At 59.6% G+C, this 26,196-nt stretch overlaps 2 protein-coding genes across 4 annotated transcripts; one reads left to right on the top strand and one right to left on the bottom strand.

Moving 5' to 3' along the window:
- Window positions 1-1,966: 1,966 nt before the first annotated feature.
- Strn4 (striatin 4) lies at window positions 1,967-19,041 on the bottom strand. Of its 2 annotated transcripts, none has more exons than XM_042700322.1 (16): window positions 18,571-19,041; window positions 13,160-13,263; window positions 12,653-12,726; window positions 11,754-11,832; window positions 10,368-10,565; window positions 9,767-9,908; window positions 8,351-8,510; window positions 7,691-7,804; window positions 7,254-7,369; window positions 5,799-6,022; window positions 5,563-5,684; window positions 4,843-5,013; window positions 4,616-4,756; window positions 4,342-4,440; window positions 4,122-4,208; window positions 1,967-3,079 (listed from the first exon to the last, which is right to left on the bottom strand). In XM_042700322.1, the coding sequence occupies exons 1-16, from the start codon at window positions 18,859-18,861 to the stop codon at window positions 2,910-2,912; spliced, it is 2,292 nt and encodes a 763-aa protein (XP_042556256.1). In that variant the 5' UTR covers window positions 18,862-19,041; the 3' UTR covers window positions 1,967-2,909. The 2 variants fall into 2 exon arrangements, with proteins under 2 accessions (XP_042556256.1, XP_042556257.1); XM_042700323.1 differs by having other exon boundaries at window positions 7,254-7,348.
- Window positions 18,477-25,778, top strand: LOC122125750 (fukutin related protein). Of its 2 annotated transcripts, none has more exons than XM_042700335.1 (3): window positions 18,477-18,495; window positions 20,126-20,187; window positions 23,650-25,778. In XM_042700335.1, exon 3 carries the CDS (start codon window positions 23,677-23,679, stop codon window positions 25,159-25,161), a length of 1,485 nt encoding a protein of 494 aa, XP_042556269.1. In that variant the 5' UTR covers window positions 18,477-18,495; window positions 20,126-20,187; window positions 23,650-23,676; the 3' UTR covers window positions 25,162-25,778. The 2 variants fall into 2 exon arrangements, with proteins under 2 accessions (XP_042556269.1, XP_042556270.1); XM_042700336.1 differs by lacking the exon at window positions 18,477-18,495 and adding an exon at window positions 19,105-19,414.
- Window positions 25,779-26,196: the final 418 nt, after the last annotated feature.

The raw sequence follows: 26,196 nt of genomic DNA, 5'->3' as shown, positions 1-26,196 counted from the left end.
CTCGGGGCTCGTGACATCGCGGGGCGGGGCCGGCCCGGGGCAGGAGAGTGGGGGCGGAAGGGGAGGGCGGGCCCGCGGGCCGGGGCGGGCGGGGGCTCGGGGACCCGGGCGGGCCGGGGCTCGGGGACCTGGCGTGTGTGGGGCGGGGCGGCAGGGGCGCCCCTTCTTCCCTCCAGAGCACCCGGGTTTGAGAGCGCCCGGGTTGGGACAGGGGGCGGGGCCGCCGTCACCCCGCACGGGGTCTCCGGGGTCCTGTGAGGAGGGGAGCCCCGCCCGGCCCGCATCCGGCGCTCCCCGCTGGGGCGAGGGTCGGAAATAGGGTGTCAAGTCCGGTCTGCTTTCCGGGCCCCCAGCGTCACCCCGGCCCGCGCCCCGCCCCCCAAGCCGGAGCCGGGGACACGTCTGCAAAGTATCTCCAACCCATTTCCCAGGTGGGAGGACCGAGGCCTGGCTTCAGGTCTGTCTCAAGACGGGGGCCGAGCTGCATGGTGCAGAGAGGATGGAGCTGGCTTCTATCTGTGCCCCCCAACGCCTGTGGAGGCCCACAGGGCTGAGGGGCAGGCCAGGGAGGGATGAGATCCAGAAGGCAATCTCTTGGGGCCGTGTCCTTCCCTACTTTAGGCCCCTCCAAGAGCCCCCTCTGGCTACTCCTCGGGGCTGTGACCTAACACCCTAACACGCAGGGTCTCTGTGCTGCAAGGCAGGTGGAAACACAGAAGTTCTTTGGGGGCTGGAGGCTGTCCCTTTGGAGAAAGGGGAGGCACCTCAGGGCTGCATGATTTCTAGGGTCGCTTGTTCCTTCTGATGAGCCAGCCAACCAACCGGGAAACATCTACTCCTGAGGGCCTCCTGTGTGCGGGGCTCTGACAGGCACACCTCCATTCCCTTTCAGGAGCAGTTCTGACTTGATTTCTTTTCCCGCACTGCAGGAAGCAGAAGCTACACTGCCATGACTTGTCTCATCACCTGACAGATGCCTCTAGCCTGGCCATGAGCTGGGGCCAGAGGACTGGTGGGCATGGGGGCTGCAAAGAGCCCCCTTACTGGCTCAGGAGTGGTGGGGGCAGCTGAGGAGGGTGGTGCGGACTCCATCACCACATCCGGGGGCCTGGGGCTGAGGAAGGAAGTCTGAGGCTGGAGTGAAACCCCAAACCACCACCTGGGGAAGCTGGGAGCCTGAGGGAAGTGGGTGGGGCAAGGCCACGTGCTATGAGCAGCCGCGGTGGCCCGGGCTTTCCAGATGGGCCTGTCCCTAGGACATAGCCCATATAGCCCACCTGCTCCCTCAGGTGCTGTGGGCCTGGGCACCAGGCACAGAGCCCTTTACCCTCTACCCTGAGGGGAATGAGCTTCACAAGCTAGGAATCACGTGGGGACGCCTGGCTAGGAAGAAGGGAGGCCTCGCAGCAGAGGGACAGGACTGGAACCTAAATCCCTGACCTGCCAAAGTCTTGAGTAAGCTCTCCCTGCCTCATCCCCTGTAGCAAGGAGAGGGGGGGGGGGCATTTTGCGAGGTCCTGGGGACCATGAAATGATTATGGATAAAGGCCTGAGCTCAGGCATGGCTCCCAGCAGCTGCACAGATGGCCCCTGGGAGGGGAAGGAAGGGACCCCATGCGCTGTGGGGTCTGGGCTACATGTGTCCTCTAGGAGTTTTCCCAGCATGGATGGCAGGTCTACCAAGGCATGGGGTGGGGAATGAAAGGTGCTAGCTGGCAGGCTCAAGCACCCAGTCAGGCATGGTCTGTAGCTGAACTCTCATTGCAGCCTCTGCCCCTGGGGAGGGCACACGGAGATTCGGTCCCATGCCCCTGCTTCCGCCCCTTCACAGCCACCTCCACCCAGGCTCTCTGGCCCCTCTGCCCCTTCATCCTACCACAAGAAACTCCAAACCCATCATACCTCCTCTCCCCAAACGCCCCCCAGCCAAGCTCCTCCCTTCGAGTTCAGCGGCATGGCACCCATCTTACTCCAAAGGGTTTATTGAGACAAGTTTTCACATACAAGTTCAGGGCAGAGGTGAGGGTTGAGGCTTATAAACAGGGGCCTGGGGGTGGGGGGTGGGGGAGGGACCAAGGGTGCAGGGGGGGAACCCAGACAGAATGAAATAAATAGAGGCAAAGTGTGGAGCCAGGAGACAGACAGACTATCACACAGTGATAATGTGGGTGGCGCCATTAAAGTCCCATCCATTTATACAGATATACAGGGAGTTGGGGGCCCAGGGCCTGCCCCACCCTCTCTGCCTGGCCTCTTGTGGGGGGCTGGGAGGGCTGCCCTTGCAGGAGTGGGGCTGGAGCGGCCTCCCCAAGCAATTCCTGGTCCTAGAGGCCGGGTTAGTGTTGGACAGCAGGGGGGTGTCTGGAGACTTCCCTACTGGGGGGCTGGAGGCGGAGGCGGGGCAGGGCTCAAGGGCAGAATCTGGCACCTTGTGGCATCTTGGAAAAAAAAGGACCCCCAAGGACCCCTGGTCCTGGCTGCCTCTGCAGTTGGGGGGCAGCCAATGGCAGGAGCAGGCCTTGGGGCCCCGCTGGAGGGGCAGGGAAGGGGCAGGGCATTTCTGGAGAAGGGGCCTTTAGCACCACCAGGCTCTGGGGCAGGTGGGAGGAGGCTGGGAGCCGCCTGCAGAGACTCAGGTCGGGAGACTGGAGACTGGACCAGGACAATAGGTTAGGGCTCCTCTCGAGGTCCAGCGCCGCCCCACGTTCCCAGAGGCGTGTCAGCCATTTTCCTAGGACTAGGGGACTTGGCACAGCCTGAAGGAGGGGCTGTGAGGGCAGTCCAGCGCAAGGATGAGCGTTCTGCCCTTCCCACCCACAGCAGGAAAAGGTCTGATGCCCTCACCTCCATCCCACCTGCCGGGCCCCGATCTGCAGCCAGCATGCGGCCAGAGTGAGGCCAGGCGGGCATCATACGAAGACCTTGGCTAGGGCGTCGGCACCAGCGCTGGCAATGAGGGCCTTGCTGGGGTGGCAGGCCACCGCGTGGATGGCCTCCTCGTGCTTCTTCCGATGAGCTGTAATCTCCTGCACACACGTTTTGTTGTCCAGGCTCCACAGGCGCAGAGAGCAGTCGTGGCCTGAAAGAGTAGGAGCTGTGGGGACCAGCATGGAGCCAAAGGCCTCCCCTCCATCGGGGGCGGGGGGGGGGGGGGGAGGAGTGGGGCAGGGTTCTGCCCTCTTCCCTGCATTGCTCTGCCCATCCTGACCACCATCCAGCTAGTCACCAACTGTTTACTGAGCATCTACTGTGTGCCAGGCCCTGGGAGGTTCACTGTCCTGTGGCCACTGCCGTGAGGTGGAATGAAAACACAGCAGACGGGGTGGGGCTTGAGGGAAAGCCCAGGAATCCCATGCTGGGCTGGGGGGGAGGGTCCTCCAGGTCCCCCCAGATGACAACACAATGCAAAAGCCTGCATTAAGAACACAGCAGCCAGCACTCCAGGGGAGGTCAGTGGCAGTTCAGGGAGGTGAAGCGTAGCGGGACAGCCTCCAAGTGTCTGACAATAGGCAGCACAACAGCTGGGTGACAGCCAGGAGCCAGATGTGTGAGGGTCCAGGGCCTGGGGCTGTGGCTGGGCAGGAGGCACTAGCTGGGAACAGGGAAGCATTGGTGGTGCCCAGCTTCCAGAACGGAATGCCTCCTGCAAGTGTATTAACCATGCTGGGCACGTGCTACTGTGCACACACTTCAGCTGCTGGGTTTGGGGCAGGGCTGCTTAGCACCAGTGCATGGCAGAGAGGCAAAGCCAGAGATGTGCTGTACCACGCTCATCCCTGTGCACATGCACAAATACACACGTGCACACTCAGCCGCATGTGGTGCTGGCTGAGTCTAAGCCTCAGGCCTGCCCCACAGCCCCTGGCTCTCCGTGGAAGACCCTCACACCCCTGCAGGTACAGCCCGAGGCAGCAGGGTGGGAGCTCCACCCCCAGCGTCTCATCCTACTGCTTTCCCCTCTCCCCACATGCTGTGCAAGGCAAAGGATCATGCCAGCCTCTGCATTGTCCCAGGGCAGTACAGGTAGTATAGATGACACAGGTGACAGGTCTCCAGAGGATAGTGACCCCTATCCTCACAGGAGCAATGGTGGTCCCCACCCTGCTGAGGTCCCCACTTACTGCCTGACATCAGGAACACGCCATTGGGGTCCACAGCCAGGCAGGTGACGGCGTCCAGGTGGGCAACCATGGAGTGCACGGATTTACCTGGAGAGAGAGGAGGGTGGTAGCCAGTTCCCTTCCCGCTCTGGGCATCAGCAGGAGGGTGAGGGAGCTGGGGTGGCACCTGAGAGCTTCCGGGGGCACCAGGACTGGGTCTGAGTTGGCTCCGTGCCCTCACCTGTCCTGTTGTCCAGGAAGCGGATGCCCCTGTCGTCGTGGGCAGTGATGGTGAGCGGCTGGTTGGGGTGACTCACCACCTGGTTGATCTGCATGGGGCCTGATGGAGGGGAGAGGGAGGGATGTGAGGAGCAAAGTGTGGAAGCAGAGACAGGCCACGGGGCCACCGTGCTGCTTTTGCAAATGAGGGGAGATGACACCTGTGTCACCTGCAAGCAGCCTTGCCCCTCCCTCCCCTTCTCCCCTTCCCAGAGCCCCTCCACCCAGCCCCTTACCACTGCCTCCCCGGGACTCCAGTGTGAGGAGGGCGCTGCCGGCCTCCAGGTCATACAGGACGGTGTCACCGGAGCGGAAGGATGCCACGATGTGGGTGGGCTCGGTGCTGGTGAAGGCCACTGAGGTGGGGACCCCGTGCTCTGAGGGCAGAGGGAAGAAAAGGCAGGGGTCAGAAAGGCTGGCTCTGCGTGGCCCGGGCATCCCGGGGCGCCCCCCACCCCCTCACCGCTGGCCGTGGGAAAGGTGCAGAGGCAGGCCGGGCTGCTACTGCTGGGGTCCCAGATGCGAATGGTGCCGTCGGCAGAGCAGGAGGCCAGGCGCTGGGAGGCGGGACTGAAGGCCAGGCCCCACACGGCGTCCCCGTGGCCCTCCAGGACGTGGCTCAGCACACTGGGGTCTGGGGAGGAAACAGGCTTCATGCAGACCCGTGCTGAAGCTGCCCAACAGTTGCTTGCCCAGGGCCCCGAACTCAGCGCCGGGCAGCAGAGGGTGCTGCTTGGCACCCCTGCACCCTGATGGCCCCACAAAGCAACTAGGCCCTGTGCTCTTTTCTGTTTGCTCTGCCACTGCCTCCCTGGCCATTGGAGCATGCGTAGGGGGGCCCTGGCACATCCTGCTGACACCAATGTGTGGCGCTGATTGGGTGGGCTGACCATTGACTAGTAATGGCACACATTCCCAGAAGGCAGGGCCCTCTGCCCTCGGCCGTGACCCATGATGGGACCTAGCGTAGGGCCAAGAGCGAGGAAGCATCGAGAGCCAGAGCAGGGTGGAAAGCGAACCAAGCACCACACTATCGTGCCTGTTCGGCCCATCCTCACCACCCTCCACTCGGCCACAGAGAGACCTTGGCCGGGCCACAGGCTCCGCACATGCTGCTGCCCCCCCATGCCCGTGAGCCAGCGAGAGGAGGGGAGGCAGGGCTCCCTCACACTGAGGTCCTCACCGTAGCCGTCGTAGGGGTCCATGTTGAGGTCCGGGATCTTCCAGCTGTGGATGCGGGCGTCGGCGCCGCCGCTGTAGCAGCGCTCGCTGTTGCTGCCCATGGCCACGGCCAGCACGGGGCCCCTGGGGGAGGAAGTGGACCAGACGCTCACCTTCCCTGGCCGAGGACCCCGAGATGAGCTGCCAGCCCCCACAGCCTAGAGACAGGCTTCCAGTAGCTTCTCCCTCCCTCCTGACCTGTGGGCGCGGAAGGCGTGGATGGGCTCCACGTCCAGCGCGGCATTCTTCTTGGCTGTGGCCGCCTTCTGCAGGTTCCACAGCTTCAGGGTGCCATCCTCGGAGGCGGTGAGCAGTGCCGACTGGCTGTGGTGGAAGGCCAGGGAGCGGATGCCGTCGTAGTGTGAGCGCAGGGTGAACTTAGGGTTCCACGTCTTCTTGAAAGCATCTTTGCTGTCGGACAGCTGGGGGGGCAGGGAGGCTGCCTCAGTGGTGCTTGGCCATCCTGGCAGCCATGCAGAACCCGACACCAGCCCTGAGGACCTCACTCCCCCTCCCTCCCCCGAGACTGACCCAGCCCTGTGCCCACAGCCCCTCAGCCTGTGTGCCAGTGCACTGGCCTCTGACAAACATGGGCCCGAATCCTCCGGGCCCCACAGCTCAGAGAGGAGTTGGGCGGGACATGAACAGCTCTAGCCACAGGCTCATGGGAACTAGGCTAAGAGCAGAGCTACACTCAACAATGCACCCCCAGGGACCACCAGACGGCCTGGCCTGCCTGGCTTTCTCAAGGCCGTGGCAAGTGCGTAGGGTTTAAGCAGAACCCACTAAGGGGAGGGGATACAGAAGGAAGCTGCACATGCAAAGGCCCTGAGGCAGGCGGCACCAATGTTGGGTCCAGAGCCTAAGAGGCCAGTGTAGCTAGGCTGCACATGCAAGGGGAGAGTGGCAGGAGATGAGGGCAAAACAGGAGCCAGGAGTATATTCCCCTAAGACTGGGAAGGAATGAGGAACTGCAGGATGTAGAGCAGGGGATGTCTTGGTGACCCCAGAAAGGCCTGGATGAAGGGAGGTGAAGAGTAGCTACAGAGAGGAGGGTTTGGAGGTGGTGGCACCATGGGAAGAGGCTGGGTCAGAACCTGCAGGGACTCCCTCATTTCCACAAGTGGAAGGGGCTGGGCTCAGGAGCAATGATGAACACGCCGTCAGACACTAAAGTGCCATGACCCAAGTTAGGCGTTACTCTGGATGAACCCCATTATCTGGTTCAGCCCTCCTCCCAGGTCCCTGTGGTTTCCCAGGGGGCAATAGGGGGTAGGCAAAGCAGCCCATGGCAAATGCTGGCACACCCTCTTCTGATCCAGGTACATACACGCCATCCTCACCTGCCCACAGAGCACAGGCACTAAGCTCTGACACCCAGGGGTCCTTCACTACAGACTACACCGAAGTATGTGTGTATGGCGGGGGTGGGGGGGGTGGTAGTCTGGCTTGAAGCCATCTTCCCATACCCCAAATCGCCAAGGTGGGAGGGCCCCTGACGAGGTGCCCAGTCCCCCAAATCTTCCAGACCTGTACCACCTGCCTCTGTACAATGGGTAAGTGGGGCAGAAGGAAGCACACCAGGTCAGCCACCTGCCCAGAGCTGGGCAAGGGCGCTGGGCAGGGGGCCCATAGGGGCCCCCAAGAACTTACATCACAGCTGAGATCGTTGTCGTTGGTGACGGTGAGATCTGCCAAGTCCCCCAGGCTCACCTCCCCGCCCCCGATAGTGTCCATGATGAAAACGTCTGAGGAGAAGCCAAAGGAACCTGGTAGGGGGAGGGGAGGTGGGGGAGAGAGGGCCAGGGAGAGAGAGGAGGACAGAGAGAGGCAGAGAGAGAGATAAGGAGCCAGAAAGAGAGCCAGGGAGGACAAGATCAAGAATCACAGCTGGAAAGGAAGAGACAGAGAGACAGACAAGACAGGGCAGGCCAGACAAAGAGGGAGACAGAGACAGACAGACGAACTTTTGGGACAGGGAGGCTACAGACTGGAGGCTAAGCCTCGCCCCTGCAGACACAGCAGCCCTGAGCTTAGCTCTGCAGCCCCCCTCTGCTGTGGGCTCCAGGGCAACTAGGGGAGGGGGTTACCTTCGTGAGGCCGGGGCTGGGGGGTGCCAGGAGGTGGGCCCGTCACTTTGGGGGGCAGCCCGTCCACATCCCGAAGGTCAGCCAGAATTCCCTGGAGTTTGACCCGACGGCTTTCTTCAGAGATAAGGCAGTCGTAAGTCACCCCCAGTCCCAGCCTAGCACCTGAAGAGTGGGGTAACTGCTCTTCCACCACCATGGGCCTTCCTGTGATGGCGAGGGCCCCAGAAGGACAGGCAGGGGTGAGTGAAGGGAACAGGGGATTCTCTGAGGGGCAGTGGACAAGGAAGGCCCTGCCCTGGTTCTCAGTCTGCAGCCATTCACCTCTGTGACCCCAAGGCCCCTTGGCCAAGAGACACAGAGCAGCTCCCTCCCCACCCACTTCCCCTATAAAGTCCTCATCCTGTTCCCTCCATAGCCTGGCCAGGACACCAGCCCCGCTCTTGAGGCTGGAGGCTCTGTTTCCTGAAGAGCTGTCCACCGTGGCCCCACGGGGACTTCCAGGGAAGGGGGTGGCTGCCCGCTCCCCCCCTTCTCTGGGAAGCATATCCGTCCGGTGACGGGCTGAGCAGGACGCAGCTGCAGGTGACACACGCCAGGGGCAGCATGCAGGGTCTGTCCCTGCTGGATGAGGAAGGCGGGTGGAGGTCCCCCGAGACTCACCTAGTTCGTGGGGATTCCCCTCGCCAGCACAGCGCCGGGGGTCCGGAGACCCCTCCCCATCCTCTCCTGAGCCCAGGAAGTCGAACTCATTGATGGCATCCTCTGAGTCGTCCTCCTCATCCTCGTCCTCCATCTCAGGCACCAGGGCCTTGGATGGCAGCTGGGCAAAGGGTAAGGCAGGCAGATTAGGAGCTCCAGCCCCCTACCAACCCTCTCAGAGCAGCCCACGGCCTGCCAGCTGTGCCCCAGGGCTAGGGGCACCCCTGCAGGGGTGTCCTGTGCCACCCGTGCCTGCAGCCCCCTTCCTCCCAGCTTGGCCAGAATACCCCCAGCCTGGCATCTCAGAAAGAAAAGCACACAGCAAATCTCTGAGAAGGGTGCAGAGCTCCACAATTGGGGGGGGTGGGGGGCCAGACACCCCCTACCCAGCTAGCCACCAGGCTCAACCCCTGACTCATAGCTAGGGGGCGCTGCTCAAGTGGTAGAGCACCTACCTAGCAAGGGGAGCCCTAAGGGAAAAATCTCAGTACTACCAAGCCCTTTAAAAAGAACTCATAAACTGGGCATCAGTGGCTCATGCCTATAATCCCATCTACTGAGGAGGCTGTTATCTGAGGATCACAGTTTGAAGCCAGACCTAGAGACTCTTATCTCCAGTAAAACCCCAAAAACTGGAAGTAAAGCTGTAGTTCAAGTAGTAGAGTACTACTAGTTTTGAGCAAGAAAATCTCAGGGACAATGAATAGGCCTCAAACTCAGGCCCCCCCAGATCCCTCCCCTGACCTGCACTCAGAAAAAAAAAAAAAAAAAGGGGGTAGGCAGGAGAAAGAACTCAGGCTCTCTCAAAGTACTTTGCACAGGCTCACTTAAACCCCCAAACCCTGTGTCCAGCCACAAGACTTCTGCATGTCCTCTCCTGCAGGTGAGAAAGCAGGCCGAGCGAACCATCACCTGTGGCAGGCACCAAGTCCAAACTGGACCAGTGCCCTAGGCAGCCCAGCCAACTGCGGCCTCCACCTGCACAGCACATCCTCTGCCACTGTCCACAAGGCTGCCACCAGCCACCAGCTGGTTCACCTCAGCTGGTTCCTGCCCTTTCAGCCAGCACAGAGCTCAGCCAAGGCCGTGCCCTGGCTACTAAGGGGGAAACATGCTGGCTGTGTCAACAGGCAGAAGCCAAGGCCACACTGAGGTGATATGGACACCACCACAAGCGGGGTGTCCTGATCCCAACAGCAGCCCTATCAGGGCTGAGCTCCTGGGCCCACCCACCCCACCCCCACCCTTTACAGAGCCTGCAGCACAGGTTTCTCACACATTAGAGCAACCAAGTCCCCGCGTGGTGCCTCTCCCAGCCTGCTGGAGGGGACAGAGAGGCACGCGGGGCAGGCACGTGGGCAGAGGGCACGGGCTCACCTTCACGCGCTGTTTTTTGTGCTGCACGCTGTCCAGCTCGTCGTCCTCGTCGCTATCCTCGTCCTCGCAGTTCTGCAGGAAGGGGATGTGCTCCAGCACTGAGCCACCCAGGCGCTCTTTGCCGTCTTGGCCCGCTGCATTCCTGCATGTGACAGGGCAGGGGGAGAGGGGGGAGGCAGGCAGGGGACAAAGCCCAGGTCAGAAGATGTCCAGGCTCCGTGGCCAGAGCTTGATCCCAATTGCTCACAGCCCAATGCAGCCTCTGCCCGGCAGACATGACCCATCAGCGCCCGTGCGGCCAGAAGCCTCCGCCCTCTGACAGGCATCCCCCCACCTGCCTCCCATCTCTCCAGCCACTTGGAGGCAGCCTCATCACTATATTGCCAGGTGAGTCTGGAACACCTGGGCTCAAGGGACCGCCCTCCCCACCTCTGCCTCCTGAGCTGGGGGCCCTCATTTCTCCCTGATGCTGTCTCTTGTCACTGAGATGATGAGTGGCAAGTGATGAAGATGGCTCTGTGCTGCAGCAGGCCTGCGTGGGGTGAGTCTTGAGCACCTCAGCAATGCATGGGGAGGGGTGCCTTGGGGCCTCAGGGCTCACCTCTTGATCTGCTCCTCGATCTGCTTCACCAGCAGAGACTCGCCGCCACTGAGTGCCCCAGGACCTGGTGCTGCCCGAGGGCCCCCATCGCTGGGCTCGGCTGCCCCATTGAGCTCCAGCGACCGGCCCAGCAGGGAACGCACACGCTTGGAGCGCATATCAAGGATGGTGTCGGTGTAGCCCACCTCTTCCAGGTACCTGCAGCAGAGAGGGCAGGTCAGTCAGCCTGCCTCCTCACAGGCTGCAGGGCTCACGTGCTGCCATAGCCAGCTGAGCACATGGGAACACAAGACACTAGTTTGGGCAAGGCATGCCCAGCGCAGCCAGCCAAGCTCCAGGAGAAGCCCCACTGCCCAGGCCCTTGACGCTACGCAGGAGCACATGGTGTGCACTCTGTGCTCCCTGGGGCTCTGGGAGGGTGCGGGGTCACAACATCCACACACATTTGGGGTATGCCAATAGGCATGCAAAGAAGCAAGGGGGCGACAGGGACTTTGCAGAGCACCAGGGCTGCAGGAGGAGCGTGGGCAGCCACTCTGCTGTCACTGGGTGCTTGCTACCCCTGCAACTTACAAGTCAAGCCAGCCGAGACTGGCTCCAAGGGAAAAGAAAAAGGGATGTCTGTGGCTTGAAATGATGAAAGCCGGCAGGGCCTGGCTGCTCTGCCAGCTGCTCCCCCCGCACTCTCCCCTCCCAGCCTGTTCTGTTCCTCGTCCCTTAGCAGTGGTGAGGCACTCGTGCCTGGACTCTGCACCCTGACACAAGGCAGGCAGAAGCCAGGAGGCAAAGGTGGCCGTGGGCTGTATTTACCTTTGCATGGCCTGGGGCAAACAGCACCCAACTCTCTCACCCAAGCAAAGGAGGGGCCACGACAGACACCGGCTCACACATCCTCTGGGGTCATTACTCCTGTCCACTTCCAGTTGGCACATGCCTGTAGGTACTGTGCCTGCACAAGTGCTAGGCAGCTTCCTGTCTACCAGACTGAAAACTGAAAAGCCACCTCAAGGAAATCCTGAGACAGGATCAGCTGCTGAGAGCCTTGGCTCCCACAGGACAGCACAGCACAGCTTTTGTCTCTTGTGGTGCTAAGGACCAACTGCCCCAGGTTCTTAGGTGACAGCTCACAACAGACGGGTAGGAAAACAGAGTGTCATTTAACTCACTCCCATCTACAATTTCTAAGTTTTCCCAAATACAGAAAACTCCAATCATAAGACTAATTTGTCTGGAGGCATGCGCGGGCCAGCAGGGCCCTCCCAGCTGTGGCTGGTGGGACCCTGACAGCCCTGGTGAGGACAGGAAGGGCTATGGACTTCAGGCTTATCTCCCCGGCCAAATGTGCGGTATGCCCCGCTCCCACCCTGCCCTTCCGCCCACACTCACTGCCGCAGAAGCTGCCGGCCCTCCTTCCACACCAGCGGGCTGTTCTCCAGGGTGACCGACTCCACTGGGCCATTGGAGACTGCCAGAGCAAAGACAAGGAGCTGTCAGTGAGGGCACATCACTCACTGCCACACCTCCGTCCCCCTCCTAACCCCATGGTCCCCCTCTTGCCTGGCTGCTCACCAGGCTGCCCAACCCTGACAGGAGTAGAGTTCTGCCCTCCAATGTGGGCAGCTGCTAGGGTCCTGGGGTAGGAGAGTGGGCAGTCTGGGGACCTGGGGCAGGTTAGGTGATGTATCACAGCCTCAGTTTTGTCTTCTGAGAAATGTAGGTGATACCCATGCACCCCCTTGAAAAGAGGATGCTCTTAGGTCATTTGTCACGAATTTCTTCGTCGAGTGTATTTGAGCGTCTAGGTGACCCGCCTGGCGGGCACGGCTGCACTGCACTGCCCACTCTGGGTTCCAGCCCCACTGTCAACCCCTCTCCCTCACCCTCACACCTTCTCCTGCGGGAAACTGAGTTCTCTTCCAAGGGGCACAGACTTAAGGGCCCCAAGGACAGAGCCTGTGGCTGTCTGCTCTCTGCAGGGCCCATTCTGTGACACAAAGCCAGCACCCCATAAATACATTTTTCTGCACAAATGATGGAACGGTAATGCAGAGACGCAACACTGTGTCTCTTTTGTGCAGTCATTCCTCTGTTTCCACAGCACCCTATAAATAGCCCCACTCCCTCTCCCCATGCAGCGGGGGGGGGGGGGGGGCAATCAGCATCTATAGCAGGAGAGATGGTAGGCAAGGCAGGCACTGAGGACACGCATCCCCCACCAAGCAAGCAGACCCATCCCCACAATCCTCCTGCTCAGCTGGGGCTGGGCGGGAGGGCGCAGAAGCTACCTTGCTCTGACAAGTCTGGTTTCTTCTCCCCCTGGTTCAGGTCTGTCCCAAACTTCAGTTTATGATATTTGGCCCTAAAACACATACACACACACACACACACAAATGATTGCTGAGCAAGAGAGAGTAGTAGGCAAGACCAGCAAATCCTGGGGCCTCTAGCACCCACACCTCATCTCAGAAGCTGGCCTGCTTGGCAGGGGCAGTACCATGGGGTTAGGCCAAGAGGCCTCCTTCCCCGCTCCAGGACTCCCTAAAGAGGTAAGCCTCAGTCCCATTCCTTCCTCCCCCTCCCCCCCCAACGAACAGGGCGGTGATAACATAAGGCCGCCAAATGGGTAAGGAAGAAGGCCGCCGGCCACACTTTTGGCACCTGGTAGGCCAACCCTGAATTGATTATTACCTGAGTCCCACCTGTTACACTTGACTCTACCCCCGCCCCCCCCCCCAATGAGGGATGATGGGAAGAGGCATGGCCCAGCTCAGGAAACAGGCTGGCTGGCTAACCTTTCCTGCTTCAGTGCATACTCCAGCATCTTGATCCGCCGCACCAGGTCTGTCTTTAGATTCTCCTGCCCTTTCCTCTCTCCCTGGAGGAAGGCCACCTGAGCCTGGGGAACATGAGGACCAGAGGGAAAGGAAAGACAGTGAAACTCAGGACTCAGGTACACTGACGATGCCCTGTCCCACACCAGCACCAGGACTCAAAGGAGCAGAGAGGATGGGCTAGACCACCTCCAAGGTCCCAGCCCCGCCCCCGGAAAAGCCCAAGAGGATTCTGCAGCCCTAGACTCAAAGAGAGCCAGCGCAGGCCCAACCTGACTGCTGCCTCCTGGGGAGAAGCTGGGTCAGGAGCAGATAGACAGGAGGGGGTGCTAGGTATTAGCAGCCCAGCCCTCCCCCCCACCCTGGCCCCAGTCAGCTGCTGTCCCTGAGGTGGCTGGGGGAGGTGGTATCCCGCTATTCCTTGCAAAGCATCTGTCCCTGGGAGGCGTAGGAAGCTGCTTCTGGAGCTTAGGGACAGGAGTGGGTGGGCTCAGCACTGCAGCACAGGAGCTCTGCCACCCGGCCCCCACCACACCGTGGGATAAGGCATAAGAGGTGCCCTGGTTCCGGCCAGGTTCCTGCCCAGCCCTACACACTGTCTGCTGGCTCGGGCTGCCCCGGTCTGTCAACAGGTCATTTGGAGACATGGGGCCAATAGCCTTCAAGGCAGAATCCTGGCCTTGACCACGTTCCAGAAGCCCATCTGCCAAGGCCTGAGCTCCAGCCCATGCTGGCTTCTTCCCAGGGCTCCAGGCAGCTCAGCCTGAGCGCCAGGCCTGGCACAACCACTGGTTTCCTGCACCGATTTAAGCAGGTCTCCCCTCTGTCCAACAAGTGAGGCTTTGTCCTCGTGTGTCTTCTCCATCCCAAAGTGACTACCATGAATCCCTTCAGAGGGTGCAGAGAGGTGACAGAACCCCTCCTACTGCCTGTCCAGCAACCTCAGGTCCCCACACAGTGTAAAGGGGAGCAGTGGGGATGCCTAGGGCTCTGGCCTGCATGGCTCTGTGCATGGCAGAGCCGAGGGCCGAGGGGAGGAACAAAGGTACCATGTGAGAGGGATAGGAGGGGATCCAAGACCCCAGGCCAGCCAGAGTTGGGGGAAGGAGATGTGGGCAGAAATGGGGAGAGGGGGATGAAGGCCTCCAAGGGGCTGTAGCTGTGGCACAGGAATGTGGGAAAGGTTAGCGATGGAGCAGGTGACAGGTGGAGGATGGTTAGTGAAGGGTGATCCCTAGCACTGCGAGCACAGCAGGCTTGCGAGCGCATCCCAGAGGTCAGCAGCTACCACTGGAGACACAGCAAAGCTAAAGGTGATACCAGGAGACTGGCAGTGGCCTGAACCAGGACAGAATAGTGGACGAAAAAAAAAGGGGTGAATGCCGGGCGCCGGTGGCTCACGCCTGTAATCCTAATTACCCAGGAGGCTGAGATCTGAGGATCATGGTTCAAAGCCAGCCCAGGCAGGAAAGTCCATGAGACTTATTTCCAATAAACCACTAGAAAACCGGAAGTGGTGCTGTGGCTCAAGTGGTAGAGCACTCGCCTTGAGCTAAACAGCTGAGGGACAGTGCCCAAGCCGAGTTCAAGCCCCACAACCGACCAAAACAAAACAAAAGGGGGGGGTGATAGGTCTTGGCCCTCCCACTTGGTGGGACGTAGGACCCCAGCCCTGATCCCCTCCTCAGCACACCTAGCAGCTTTGCTGTCTACCCCCCAGTTCCTCTGGCAAAGGGAAGAAGGTGTGGCTGACGCATGTGGGATGCTGGCATCTTCCCCAGAAAAGAGAAGCTTGTGGGCTGCTAGGCCTCCAGGTACCTGATCTGGTCTGCAGCATGGCAGGTGGGCTCCCTGTTTTCTGTCACCCACTCACTGCCAGCCCCTCCCCCCACAGCCAGCCCCCAAACATGCCCCACACCCTCTACTTCAGGAGGCTTGGCTGCCACCTCTCCTGGCTCCTGCGACCTCTGTCCCAGGTCCCCAGTAAGGCTCCTCTCCTCTTCCCAAGCTTCAGGTGCTGCTGGCAGGGATGGGGTCAGGGGACCCTGGGGTCCCTGGGGAGGTGGGGACAGGGGCTGCTCCCTCTCACTGGAACTCTGGTGTGTGTGTGTGTGTACATGCTGTTCCCTCTCCAGCCCAAACCAGCCTCCTGTGCTAGCCTCTGAGGGCAGAGACCACCTGGATCACTGCTCAGCACCCCCCATAACTATTAGTTCCTGCTTATAATCAGTAGGCAGCTCCCTGCTGGATGCCTCCCACAGAGTCCTGTCCCCCCCTTCCCCCCAGCATGTCCCAAGTACTTCCGGATCACAGGAAGTCGCCCTTCCCACAGCACAAGCTCCATAAGAAAGGTGTCTGGGAGGTGCTGGAGAAAGGGCTGCAACTTGGCGAGGCAGCCTGCTCAAGCCCTGGTTTTATGAACACACCCCACCCCTCTACCTCAACAAACCGACACCCACCCATACGCCCATCCACAGGGCCCAACTACACAAGCAATGGTACACCAGTTAGTCAGCAGAAGTAATGAGAAAGCCAGGCACGGTGGTGGTCGCCTGGCCTCCCCAACACTCGGGAGGCTGAGGAAAAGGACAGAGCTCTGCCAGACCCTACCTTGCAAGAATGGGGACAGGAAAGAGGGGGAAAAAAACATGTCATATATATGGTTCAAGTGTGTGTCACACATGCACATGTATCCCACACATACACCTAAGATATATGAATTCTTACTAATGTAACAAAAGGAAAGTGAAAGGTGAAATGATGATGATGGAACCTGGACAACAGAGACGCTAACAGAATGCTCTCCACCAGGTTCTCAAACTCCAAACTAGAAAATAGACATGGATCTTTTCTCATTAAGAAAAACTGGCTGGGGGCTGGGGAAATGGCTCAGGGGAAGAGTGCTTGCCTTGCATGCATGAGGCCCTGGGTTCAATTCCTCAGCACTACATAAGCAGAAAAAGCCAGAAGTGGTGTTGTGGCTCAAGTGGTAGAGCGCTAGCCTTGAGCTGAAGAGCTGAGGGTCAGCGCCCAGGCCCAGAGTTCAGGCACTATGACCGACCAACCAAAAAAAAAAAGGGGAGGGGGGGGGGAAACTGGCTGGGTGCTGGTGGCTCATGCCTGTAATCCTAGCTACTCAGGAGGCTGAGATCTGAGTGAGGATCACAGCTTGCAGCCAGGGCAGAAAAGAGTCTTTAAGATGCTTATTTCCAATTAACCACCAAAAGGCTGGAAGTGGAGCTGTGGCTCAAGTGGCAGTGTCAGCTTTGAGAAGCAAAAGATAAAACAACAACAACAACAAAAACCTCAGAGACAGTGCCCAGGCTCTGGTTTAAGCCCTAAGACTGGTACAAAAAAAAAAAAAAAAAGGGGAAAGAAGAGGGAGGGAAGGAGAGGAATAGAGTAGATAGGTATGTAGGTATAGATAGGAAGTATTGTATGTACAATTGTACTGGTGAGGAGTCCCAAGACCATGATTCAGCCTAAGCTCTGCTATGTCACTCAGGTTGTGACCCATGAAAACCACCAAGCTTCCCAGAGCCAGTTTCTCTCCTGTGCAGGGGGCAGGGACGAGGATGGGATACACAGACAAGACCTGTCAATCATTGCTGTGATCCTTCATAAATCATTTGTCCTCTCAAAGCCTGTTCTTCCTCTCTCTGCTGATTATAAAAGGGAATAGTGTCATTTGCCCTTCCAGAATGTTGCAAGAATGAAACATGTATCCAAAGTGCTCAGCACAGTATCCAGCACATAACATGCACAGAATGACAGCAGGTGTCACTGCTGCCCAGTGAGGTAGCAACATTGGCCCTGCCTACACAAAGGGATATATCTATATATATATGTATATGCATATACATATATATATGAATGTACATATATATATATATATATGTAAAACAAGACACTAAGAGTTTTGGAAGAAGAGAGCTGGCCACCAAATGCAGATAACTTATGTAAGGTGTCTGAGCCACCCCAGCCCCAGCCTCTCAGGGGAGGACAGGCTAAGACTAGCCCCGTGGGAGGGAGAAATGCAGCTATGGGAGAGCGCTCCCCATTCATCTGGTTACTTAGATTCCTACTTCAACGAGATAGAAAACAGCCAATCAGCCAGGGCAAGCTGGGCTGCCAGAAGCAAGTATGGACTCCTGCTAATAACACCCCAGCCAGAAACCCTCAGATCCTGGCGGCCCATCCCTAAATCGCTTCAAATCTTCAGCTTTTCTGGGGCCTCAGACTTGTCCAGACACTGTCCAAAGGGACCCACGATTCTCAAGGTCAACAAACCCAGCCCAAATCCTCCCTCTATCATACATCCTGGAGAGGGGTATCCCCACCCCCCAAAAATACCCCATCTCCACCCAGGGTTCCTCTGAGATGTTTCTTCACTCTGCCTTTCTGCTCTACACATGTTCCCCCTAATGCATCACCCCAAGGTACCCGACTGATTTTCCTCATCTCAGGCGCCCCTGTCTTCACGTTGGCAAAGCTCCGGACACGCCCCCTCCAGCTCAGGGCCCTCTACCTGACTGACACCGCACGTCCCTCTCAGAGCCAACGCCACTCCTCCACACCTCCAAAATGGGGGTCCTAGGTCGCACCCTAAGACCTTTCCGCGCCTTCACTCCCAGGGACGACCTCTTCTTCCCCATTCTCTGCAGCCACTCATGCCAGGGCTCCCGCAAGTTTCCTCTCAGACTGGACCTCACACACTTCATTCTGGGACCCTTCGCAACCATAGTCCCACTCCAAAAGTCCTAGCACTGCCATCTTTCAGTCCCACACCCCCCACCCCCGTTTCTCCTGTCCGAACGCCTCCAGATCAGCCCGTCCCAGGCTCCCGGACTTCCTCCCCTCGCTCTCCTCGGACTGTCTCGCGCCCAGGGGGCCCCGAGTGACCCCCCCCCATGACACCCCTTTCTATCCCACCCGGAGCGCTGATTCAACCTCCAACCTGTCAGCTGGCCGGAGACGGGTTGGGGGGGTGTCCCTCGGTCTCGCCAGACACCCCCCTCCGCTCCCTTTCCCGCGTTCTCCGAGGTCCCCTCGGGGTCTCCGGAGCCCCCCGGCTGGCCGGTCCCTCCCACCCCCGGCCCTCTGCCCGTCCCGCCCGGCCGGTCCCAGGGTCCTCCCGGCCCAGAGCCGACCCAGGCCCCAGGACTCCGCGCTCGGACGGCCCCCGGCCGCTCCCCGGGACCGTGGCGGGACCGTGGCGGGACCGTGGCGGGCCCCTCCCGCCCCCCCCGGCCGTCCCGGCGGCCATTGCTCCAAGATGGCGGCGGCGGCGGCGGCGGGTGAGGCCGGGCCGGGCGGGGGCCGGGGCCGGGCAGCGGGGCGGGCGGGGGTCGGGCCGGGCTCGCGGCGCTCACCTGCAGCTCGGCGCGCTCGGCCTCCCAGCGGGCCTTCTCGGCCTCGAAGCGCGCCCACTCGTGCTGGATGAAGTGCAGGATCCCGGGCAGGCTGAGGGGCTCGGGGCCGGCGGCGGGCCCGGGGCTGCCCCCGCCGCCGCCGCCGCCGCCTTTCCCGGCCGGACCGGACCCGGAAGCAGGCCCGGAGCCCGGGGCCGCGCCAGTTGGGCCGGGGCCCGGGCCGGAGCCGAGCGGTCGGCAGGAGGAGGCGGCGGCGGCGGCGACCGCGGCGGCCGCTCGCTCCTCCATCATGGAGGCCCCGGGCCGAGCCCGCGCGCCCGCTGTGCCTCCCGCGCCTGCGCGGCCGCGCCGCTCCCCCCCCCCCTCCCGCGCGCGCACCCGCCCGGCGGGGGAGGGGACGGGGACCGGGACGAGCGCGGGCTCCGACGCGCGCCTCGCCCACCCGGGTCGGCCCCAAGGCGCGCGTGCGCGTGAGTGGGAGGGGCGGGGCGGGGCGGGGCGGGGGCACGCGCCCCGAAGGTCCTGCGCCTGAGCGGTACTTAGAGAGAGGGGGGGCACCTTCCTGCTTCGCTCCTCCCACTTAGCCCCAGAGACTCTTCCCTCCTTAGACACAAATAGTCCCCCCTCCCCCCGTAGCTCTTAGTTCCTTGAGAGAAAGGGGGACCACCGTAGGTGTTTGCAAGAGGTGTCCCATTCCGTCTTGGTTCCTGGCCAGGTCGGTTGTCATGGCAACCCTTTCCAACCTGGCGCCCCCACCCCTTCTCCAATCGCTCCTCCTCTCCCCCTTTGTGTCTTGTGGAGCCCCAAACCGATCCTGTCTTGGTACCAAGAAGAGGTTGCTAAGGTAACCCAAGTCCCCGGTGGTCCTTCTGCTCCTACCCCCATCGGTTACCATGGCAACCTCCTTCACCTAGTGCTCAGGTAGAAAGGACCCCAGCCCCAAGGACACGGGATTCTTAAGAAAAACACCTCTTTCTCAACCTCTCTCTGGTAGCTACCCGGTTAGCCATTACCATGGTAACCGTCTCCCCTTCCCATGTGGGAGGTCCAGGGACCAAACCAACCAGGTGTTTTTATTTAGAGATGTTCTGGGGCAGTTGCTATGGTTACAGGGCCTGGACCATCTCTCCAGGGAGATGAGAAATTGGCAAGGCTAAGCTTTGCTTACTGTGTTAACAGGGAGCCCCCTACCCCCTTACAGTGACCCTAGGAACCAGCCCCCCCCCAAAGGAGGGAACGTTTTAGGATTGTCTTTTGGAGATGCAGTGTGCCTACAAAAGGTGTTATCATGGTAACATTTTTTTTTTTAGCCTTAACTTTTCTGGACACATCCATGAGAGAGGAATGGTTTTAGGTTACTGTGAAAACTCTCATCTCTCCCAAGTATCCCACCCCACTCCTGTTACACCCTCTTGTGGTACCCAGGTTTATGGGACTTCCAGAAAATGGGGTTCTCTGACCTTGTAGATGGCAGTACTGAGTGAGGGGAAGAAGAGATGGTGCTGTGTTGTACAAAGTTGGCTCATGCAGGGTTTTCTGGTTTTCTTTCCCTCAGCACAACAGCTGGGCTGGGCTGTCACTGCCCTCCTGGAGCTCCCCCAGCCTGCCACCTAGGAGGTAAGAAGTCCCTCAGCTCCTGGGAAATTGCCCTTTCCTCACAGGCTTTCCCAAATTGATTGCAGTTTCCTCTCCGCTGCAGAGGCTGGGGCCAGTTCAGAGTGATGCACAGAGCAGAGCATAGTTTCATGGGGGAATGAAGAGAGCAGGGAGATCACCGCTTAACCTCTTTCTCCATCCCTGCCCCCTTCTCTAGGCAGGCCCTGCTTCTCTTGCTCACGTCCCCACTCTTTCCCACCTCGTCTGTAAATTGTTTGGGCTTTGTCAGGTGTCTCAGGTCTGCAGGACAATCCCAACCTAGTGCTCACCTCCTTCATCCTGGGTCATCAGAACACAGGATCAGGTGGGGAGGAGGGTGGCTGAGGGGGGAAAGATGTGGGGAGGGGGGGAACACAACTAGTGGCTCATGCCTGTAAGCCTAGTTACTTAGGAGGCTGAGACCTGCAGGATCACTTTTCAAGGCTAGCTCAAACAGAAAAGTCCACAAGAATCTATCTCCAAAATAGCCAGAACAACAAAAAAAAAGCAAACAATATGAGTTCAGTTCATCTTGTGCCATGCTCAAGCATGGCATAAGCACCTGCCGAGTCAAGGTGCGGGGAGATTCACAGACTCATTGGAGATGGACTGAAATTGGGCTGCCCAGGGGGCTACAGGAGAGAGCGCTGTGTTGATTGGTTTAAAGCATGACTCTGGAACCAGCTTCTTGAGCCCGCTGCTTCCTAGCTGTGTGACGTTGAGCAAGCGACTCCACCTGTCCCTGCCTGTCTTCCCATGCTTGTTTGTGTATGTGGTGTATGTGGTGCTTGAAATGTAGTGCCCAGGGCCTCATGTATGCAAACATCCATTCTACCCTATGATGTGATCGTACTATTAGGATTGAATGACTGTGAAGTCCATAGAACCCAGCCTAGCACATCATAAGCTGCCACGAATGTTTTATCATCCTGACCCAGAGTGATGTAGAGCAGTCCAATTTTCAATCTCACCATTCCAAAACTGGGCATCACTGGTTCCTGCTGGCCCAGGCTGGCCTTCAATTCCTGGGCTCAAGTGATCCTCCTGACTCAGCTTCCCAAATAGCTGAAACTAAGGGTATGCGCTGCCATACCTGGTGTCACTCTTCTCTTTCTCTGCAGTGCTGAGGGATGGGACTCAGGGCCTTACTGAGCCATGACCACTGCTCCTGAGCCATGCCTTCAGTTCAGGAGCCGCTCTTAAAGTACAGCTCACATTCTTAAGTGCTGTCCAAGTGGAACTGAAGGAAGACTAGCAGCAGTGGATGGACCAAGGACTAGGAAGGCATTGTTGCCTCTCAGGGGAGACAAAAGAGGGAAGACCAAGGAATGGCTGACCTGAGTGGGCGTTACAGATACACAGAAGCCCTCACCTTGGACACTGTATTTTTTGATCAGTTGTGGGGCTTGAACTCTGGGCCTAGGCGCTGTCCCTCAGCTCTTCAGCTCAAGGCTAACGCTCTACCACTTGAGCCACAGCACCACTTCCGGCTTTTTTCTTTTTGATTATGTGGTGCTGAGGAATCAAACCCAGGGCCTCATGCATGCAAGGCAAGCGCTCTACCACTGAGCCACCTTCCCAGCCCCCCACTTCTGGTTTTCTAGTGGTTAATTGGAGGTAAGAGTCTCACAGACTTTCCTGCCCAGGCTGGCTTTGAACCACGATCCTCAAATCTTAGCCTTCTGAGCTAGGATTACAAGAGTGAGCCACTGACACCTGGCTGGACACTGCATTTTTAAATTGTAGTTTTGGGTTGTTTCATTTTTGGAGACAAGGTCTCACTAGGCAGTTCAGGCTATCCTGGAATGCTTGATCATGCTGCCTTAGCCCTCTGAATGCTGGGATTACATATGTGCATCAGTATGCCCGGCTCTGTGTGTTGGGGACACAGTGAAGATAGAGGAGTTCTTCCCTCCCAGAGTGCACAGGCTGGTAGGACAAGCGGACTCATTAACCAGTGATGAACCAGTATGGGCAGGGCTGGGATGAGGAGAAGGGAGAGGAGAGTTGCTGCAGGAGTGTGACAAGCAGTCTTGATAAGTCAGAGAAGCCTTCCTGGAGGAAGGAGTGGCCAGCAGAAATGGAAATTCTCTAGGAGAAAGAAGTCTAGAAGAAGGGATGTTGGAGAGGAGATCCTTCTAGTTAATGCTCCACCACTTGAGCCACAAGCCCCACTTCCAGCTTTTCTGGTGCTTAATTAGAGCTAAGAATCTTATAGACTTTCCTGTCCAGGCTGGCTTTGAAAAAGCCCCTAAAAAACTTTTTTCAGGGGCCGGGATATGGTTTTGCAATAGAGCTTGCATAGTTTGTGCAAGGGCCCCAGATTTGGCCTCTGCACCAGAGAGGGAGGGAGGGAGAGAGGAAGGGAGGGAGGGAGGGAGGGAGGAAGGGAGGGAGGGAGGGAGAAGATAGAGCTAGAAAGCAAGCAAGCAAGCAAGAATGAATGAATCTTGGTGAAATTGCGCCAAACCTAAGTTGTGATGTGTGATGGACAGGGAGACAGCGCCATCTGGTGTTTGCTTGGGAGTGTGGCCCATGATTAGAGACCAGCCTCTCTAAATGACATGGCCTCCGTTGTGGTCTTTTTATTTATTTATAATTTTTTTTTTTTTTGGTCAGTCATGGGGCTTGAACTCTAGGCCTGGGCGCTGTCCCTCAGCTCTTCAGCTCAAGGCGAGCACACCACCGCTTGAGCCACACCCAAGCCACTTGGTTTTCTGGTGGTTCATTGGAAGTAAGAGTCCAAGCCATGGGTTGGGAAGGTGGCTCGGTGGCAGAGCGTTTGCCTTGCATGCCTGAGGCCCTGGGTTCGATTCCTCAGCAACACATAAGCAAAAAGAAAAAAGCCGGAAGTGACGCTGTGGCTCAAGTGGTAGAGCGCTAGCCTTGAGCTGAAGAGGTGAGGGACAGTGCCCAGGCCCAGAGTTCAGGCCCCACGACCGGACCCCCCCCCCCCCAAAAAAAAAAAAAAAGAGTCGAAGCCACTTGGTTTTCTGGTGGTTAATTAGAGATGAGTCTCACAGACATTCCTGCCCGGGCTGGCTTTGAACTGCGATCCTCAGATCTCAGCCTCAGTAGCTAGGATGACAGACCTCTGCCTCCGGTGCCCGGCTTATTGTAGTCTTTTTAGAGGTAAGGTCTCAGGACGACCTTGGAATTCTCGATCCTCCCACCTCAGCCCTAAGGGTGCTTAAGTGTGCAAGGGGGCGGGGGGGGGGGGTGGGGGGGGGGAGGGGGAAGGCTGGTGACTCACACCTGTAATCCGGGCTACTCAGAATCTTCCAGAGTCCATCCCCAATTAGCAAAATAATACCTGCCTTGGTAGACTACACAGCCCCAGTTCAGAGTTCAAGACCCAGGACTGGCAAAAAAAAAAAAAAAAAAAGCGCGGGAAAGCTGGGGTCCCCCCCCACACACACACACCCTCCCCGCTTTCCTCTCCAGGACGCCAGAGCCCCGGCTGCCGGCCCCATGCGGCTCCCGCGCTACTGGGCTGTGATGGCCGCCGCCATCACCCTGAACCTCCTGGTCTTCTTCTACGTCTCCTGGCTGCAGCACCAGCCCCGGAACCCCCGGGCCCGTGCCCCCCGCCGTGCAGCTGCCGCCGGCCCCCGGGTCACCGTGCTGGTGCGGGAGTTTGAAGCGTTTGACAACGCGGTGCCCGAGCTGGTGGACTCCTTCCTCCAGCTGGACCCGGCCCAGCCCGTGGTGGTGGCGGCCGACACGCTGCCCTACCCGCCGCTGGCCCTGCCGCGCCTCCCCAACGTCCGCCTGGCGCTGTTGCAGCCGGCGCTGGACCGGCCCGCCGCCGCCTCGCGCCCCGAGACCTACGTGGCCACCGAGTTCGTCGCCCTGGTCCCGGACGGGACGCGAGTCGAGGCGCCGGGACACCTGGAGCGCATGGTGGAGGCGCTCCGGGCCGGCAGCGCCCGCCTGGTAGCCGCCCCGGTGGCCACGGCCAACCCGGCCCGCTGCCTGGCCCTGAACGTCAGCCTGCGGGAGTGGACGGCCCGCTACGGCCCGGCCCCGGCGGCGCCCCGCTGCGACGCGCTGGACGGGGACGCCGTGGTGCTGCTGCGCACGCGCGACCTCTTCAACCTGTCGGCCCCGCTGGCGCGGCCGCTGAGCACGGGCCTCTTCCTGCAGACGGCGCTGCGCGGCTGGCCGGTGCGGCTGCTGGACCTGCCCTTCGCCGCGGCCCGCCAGCCCCCGCTGGCCACGGCGCACGCGCGCTGGAAGGCGGAGCGCGAGGGGCGCGCGCGGCGGGCGGCGCTGCTGCGCGCGCTGGGCATCCGGCTGCTGGGCTGGGAGGGCGGGCGGCTCGAGTGGTTCGGCTGCAGCAAAGAGAGCGCGCGCTGCTTCGGGACGGTGGTGGGCGACACGCCCTCCTACCTGTACGAGCGCCGCTGGACGCCGCCCTGCTGCCTGCGCGCGTTGCGCGAGACGGCGCGCCACGTGGTGGGCGTGCTGGAGGCGGCGGGCGTGCGCTATTGGCTGGAGGGCGGCTCGCTGCTGGGCGCCGCGCGCCACGGCGACATCATCCCCTGGGACTACGACGTGGACCTGGGCATCTACCTGGAGGACGTGGGCAACTGCGAGCAGCTGCGCGGCGCCGAGGCGGGCTCGGTGGTGGACGAGCGCGGCTTCGTGTGGGAGAAGGCGGTGGAGGGCGACTTCTTCCGCGTGCAGTACAGCGAGAGCAACCACCTGCACGTGGACCTGTGGCCCTTCTACCCGCGCCACGGCGTCATGACCAAGGACACCTGGCTGGACCACCGGCAGGACGTCGAGTTCCCCGAGCACTTCCTGCAGCCGCTCGTGCCGCTGCCCTTCGCCGGCTTCGTGGCGCAGGCCCCCAACAACTACCGCCGCTTCCTGGAGCTCAAGTTCGGCCCTGGGGTCATCGAGAACCCCGAGTACCCCAATCCCGCGCTCCTGAGTCTGGCCGGTGGCTGAAACCGCCCCTGGAGGTGGGGGGGTGTCCGTGCCGACGGGGAGAAATGGGGTGCATCAAGTGCTGAGGGCCCTGGGTGGGCAGAACCGGCCCCTCCTGGGTCCCGGTGCAGACCTCCGACTTCCGATCCAGGGTTAGGGGGGCCTGCGGCGGTAGCCCTTTGCCTCAGTTTCCCCCCCGGGGTTTTCGGCGCTCCTGCTTGTGAGACCCGCCCACTAGAGGGCGCCGTGGCCTGATGGACCCCTCACTCCTTCCCCGGAAGTGATCGCTGCTACTCTGACCCTTCCCCCCCCCACCCTTTTCAGGGACTGAGGCCACAGTGGCCAATTCCCTCGCCCCAGCTCCTCACGTCCCTATCCAGCTGCCAGGTGGGGAGCTGAAGGCAGGACTGCAGGCTCCAGAGCCCGTACTTCCTCTCTATAGCCACCTCCATAAATGGTACACAGGGGAGGGGGACTTTGGGGAACCCCCATTTGTCTTGATCAAGCATCTAAGAGTGAGCTCCCAACATATCATGTCTGTATTTATTTCTAAATTATGTGCAAGTGTTAATACAGTCTGTATGTTACTAATAAGGCTTAAATAATTCCACTTTAAAATTAAAAATGTAGCTGGGTGATTTAGGCTTATATTCCAGCTATTTAGGAGATGGAGATCTGAGAATCATAGTTTGGAACCAGCCTAGGCAGACAAATCCTCAAGACTGTATCTCCAATTAACTAGCAAAAAGCCAGGATAGGGGCTGGGAAGGTGGCTCAGTGGTAGCGTGCTTGCTTTGCATGCATGAGGCCCTGGGCTCGATTCCTCAGCACTGCATAAGCAGAAAAAGCTGGAAGTGGTGCTGTAGCTCAAGTGGTAGAGTGCTAGCCTTGAGCTGAAGAGCTGAGGGACAGCGCCCAGGCCCAGAGTTTAGGCCCCACAACAACAACAAAAAAAAAAAGGCCAGGCTAGAGGTTCAATTGGTAGAGCACTAGCCATGAGTGGAAAAAAAAAAAAAGCAAAGGCCTTGGGCATGGTGCCAGCATAAATAAATAAAT

Source organism: Dipodomys spectabilis, unplaced genomic scaffold, assembly GCF_019054845.1.
Source record: "Dipodomys spectabilis isolate Male_0828 unplaced genomic scaffold, ASM1905484v1 ptg000266l, whole genome shotgun sequence".
Lineage (NCBI taxonomy): Eukaryota > Metazoa > Chordata > Mammalia > Rodentia > Heteromyidae > Dipodomys > Dipodomys spectabilis.
Note: the sequence above shows the minus strand (reverse complement) of the source record. Positions and strands in the feature narration are given on the sequence as shown.